We start from the raw sequence: 2,221 nt of genomic DNA, 5'->3' as shown, positions 1-2,221 counted from the left end.
GGGGGAATTCTTTTCTAAATATCCACGTGAAATTAATTTCTAAGAGAAAACGGGAGGGCCCGGCACACACACATGCACCCCCCCCCCCAAGTCATCTGAATGAATTGTTGGGAGCTACGGTCTTATTTTCAGGGTTATTTGCACCTCTCTTCTCTCTTTTTGTCTCAATGAGTACCCCAGCCCTCCTCGGATTTTAGGTCTGATGCCTTTGTTGTCCTAGTGGAATCCCCTGATTCCATCATTCTCAATATGGGACCTAGTCTATATATCCTATGTACTGCATTTTTTATTTACCACAGGGTTGCCTATCTAGATCCTTTGTGTTGCCTTTTTGCTAATTTCCTATCAGGCCTTATGTAAAAACCAAAAAATATATAGCCTTGCTATAATTTAAGATTAGAAATTAACGCAGTTCATTTCCATGTCTTTCACATATTCATCCTTCAGAAAAGATTATGGCAGTGATACCTGTTAGGTAACTTTAAGATGTCTCAGATCCTCTTTTGGGATGAAACGTTTGAACCAGTCTCCAATTCAGCCATTTGGCATTATTGATTTTATTTGGTTCAGCCAGTTGAGTTGATAATACTTGGAATATCCTGTAAATTATTTTCCAATAATACTCTTAATTATTTCTTAAGACCCACACAATGGCAATTTTTTTCAATAGTTTCCTCCTTTTCTGAGGTCAGTGTGCATAAGGAGGAGACAAAGAGGATGGGAGCCCAGTAACTATGAAACAAGTGTATTCAGGGAAGATGGTAGAAGTTTTGTTCATTGGCCCAGACTTACTGCTGACATAAGGGGGATGAAATCCAATAAAAGAACAGGAGCTGTCTTAACAATAGGTATTGGGGCAGTGCTTCCATCCTACAGGAAAAGCAACAGTAAAAAAAAATGTTTAAATAAGAGAGATTCAGGGAGGTTGCTGCAGAAACTGAATTTTTGTTTGTTTTCTTCTTCCTAATGCAGTATCTCCCCTAACCTTGAGCTGGAAGCTCTTTTTAAACGACACTTCACTCAGGTGGAATTTTATCAGGGTTCGGTTCTCAATCCACATGACCTGGCAAGAGTAAAGGTAACGATCTACTGCTTCCCCTGCTCTACCAGTTATTATCTTTAAATAAGCAGTCTGTAGCACCAGTCCAATTTCCACTGAACTCAGTGGTCTTTAAAAGTAGATTCCCTTTGATGGTTCTATTAATGTTTGACATTAAATAATATATTTTTGTTTACAAATGCTACTGGGTCTATTTGGATAGGGCCAATTAAAAATATATATTGTACCTGTCAATTTCCTCTTCTATTGTTTGGTGTCTTGAAAAGACAGATACAAAATGAAGTACTTGATAAATATAATAATGTGCAATTATTGGCTACACAATTTTATATCCAATATTTTTATGTTTGTAAACCAAATTCTGAAGCTTAGGGAAAAAAACAATACTGAACTGCCGTGTGCAGCATTACCCCATTTCATGACCTTATAATGCGATGTGAACTCCTTAAGTTGTAAGGATCTTTGTCTAATACTAAACTGTTCCACTGAGTAGAAATCAAGATTTCTGCCCATGCTGGCTACAGAATCTGTTCATTCTGTTGTGGCATAAGATGTGCTGAGCTGAGCTTCAAGTCAGCAGAAAAAATGTTTTCCTTATGCATCATAAAATTCAGTCGTAGGGGTTTGCATTCTTGTCTTCTCCAGTCCTCCTTTCCTTATGTTAGGATTTGCCCAAATGTGCTGAAAAACAATGGTTTTGTTTTACATTAAATGTGCTTTAGGCTTTAGGCTAATGAGAGCCATTGTTGGCAATTTTGACATCTTGCATGTAGGTAACACTTCCCCTGGACATCCGTGGGAGTTGTAGGTGCACAGGCTCTAATCTAGGCCAATTATATCAGCACCTAAGAATCTAAATAACAATAAAGGTGCTGTGGTACAAGGCAATGTACAAGCATAATAAAAACATGGTCCATGGTCCTAAGGATTAGGAGTCTAAGCCCCAAGGTAAAAACTTTGCCCTTTAATCACTTAACCTTGGTGCCTCAGGTTATGCATTTTTGCACTAACAATGCTAATTGGTAATAATGCATATAACCAAGTTACCAGTGTCCCAAGGATATCATAAGGCTAATTAATATTTGGAGGAGCTCTGAGAAGTTAACCTGACAGATGTCATGACAGTACCATTACTTTTGTCAAAAGAAGCTATAATCTTCA

At 37.9% G+C, this 2,221-nt stretch overlaps 1 protein-coding gene across 1 annotated transcript in view; it reads left to right on the top strand.

Annotated features, from left to right (window-relative positions):
• Positions 1-2,221, top strand: part of KCNMA1 (potassium calcium-activated channel subfamily M alpha 1) — a 997,979-nt gene that overhangs the window by 697,792 nt on the left and 297,966 nt on the right. Inside the window, exon 11 of the mRNA XM_019555536.1 lies at positions 973-1,078. Coding sequence (XP_019411081.1) covers positions 973-1,078 — 106 coding nt within the window. The remainder of the gene's footprint in view (positions 1-972; positions 1,079-2,221) is intronic.

This window comes from Crocodylus porosus, unplaced genomic scaffold (genome assembly GCF_001723895.1).
Source record: "Crocodylus porosus isolate Cpor-Errol unplaced genomic scaffold, CroPor_comp1, whole genome shotgun sequence".
Lineage (NCBI taxonomy): Eukaryota > Metazoa > Chordata > Crocodylia > Crocodylidae > Crocodylus > Crocodylus porosus.
Note: the sequence above shows the minus strand (reverse complement) of the source record. Positions and strands in the feature narration are given on the sequence as shown.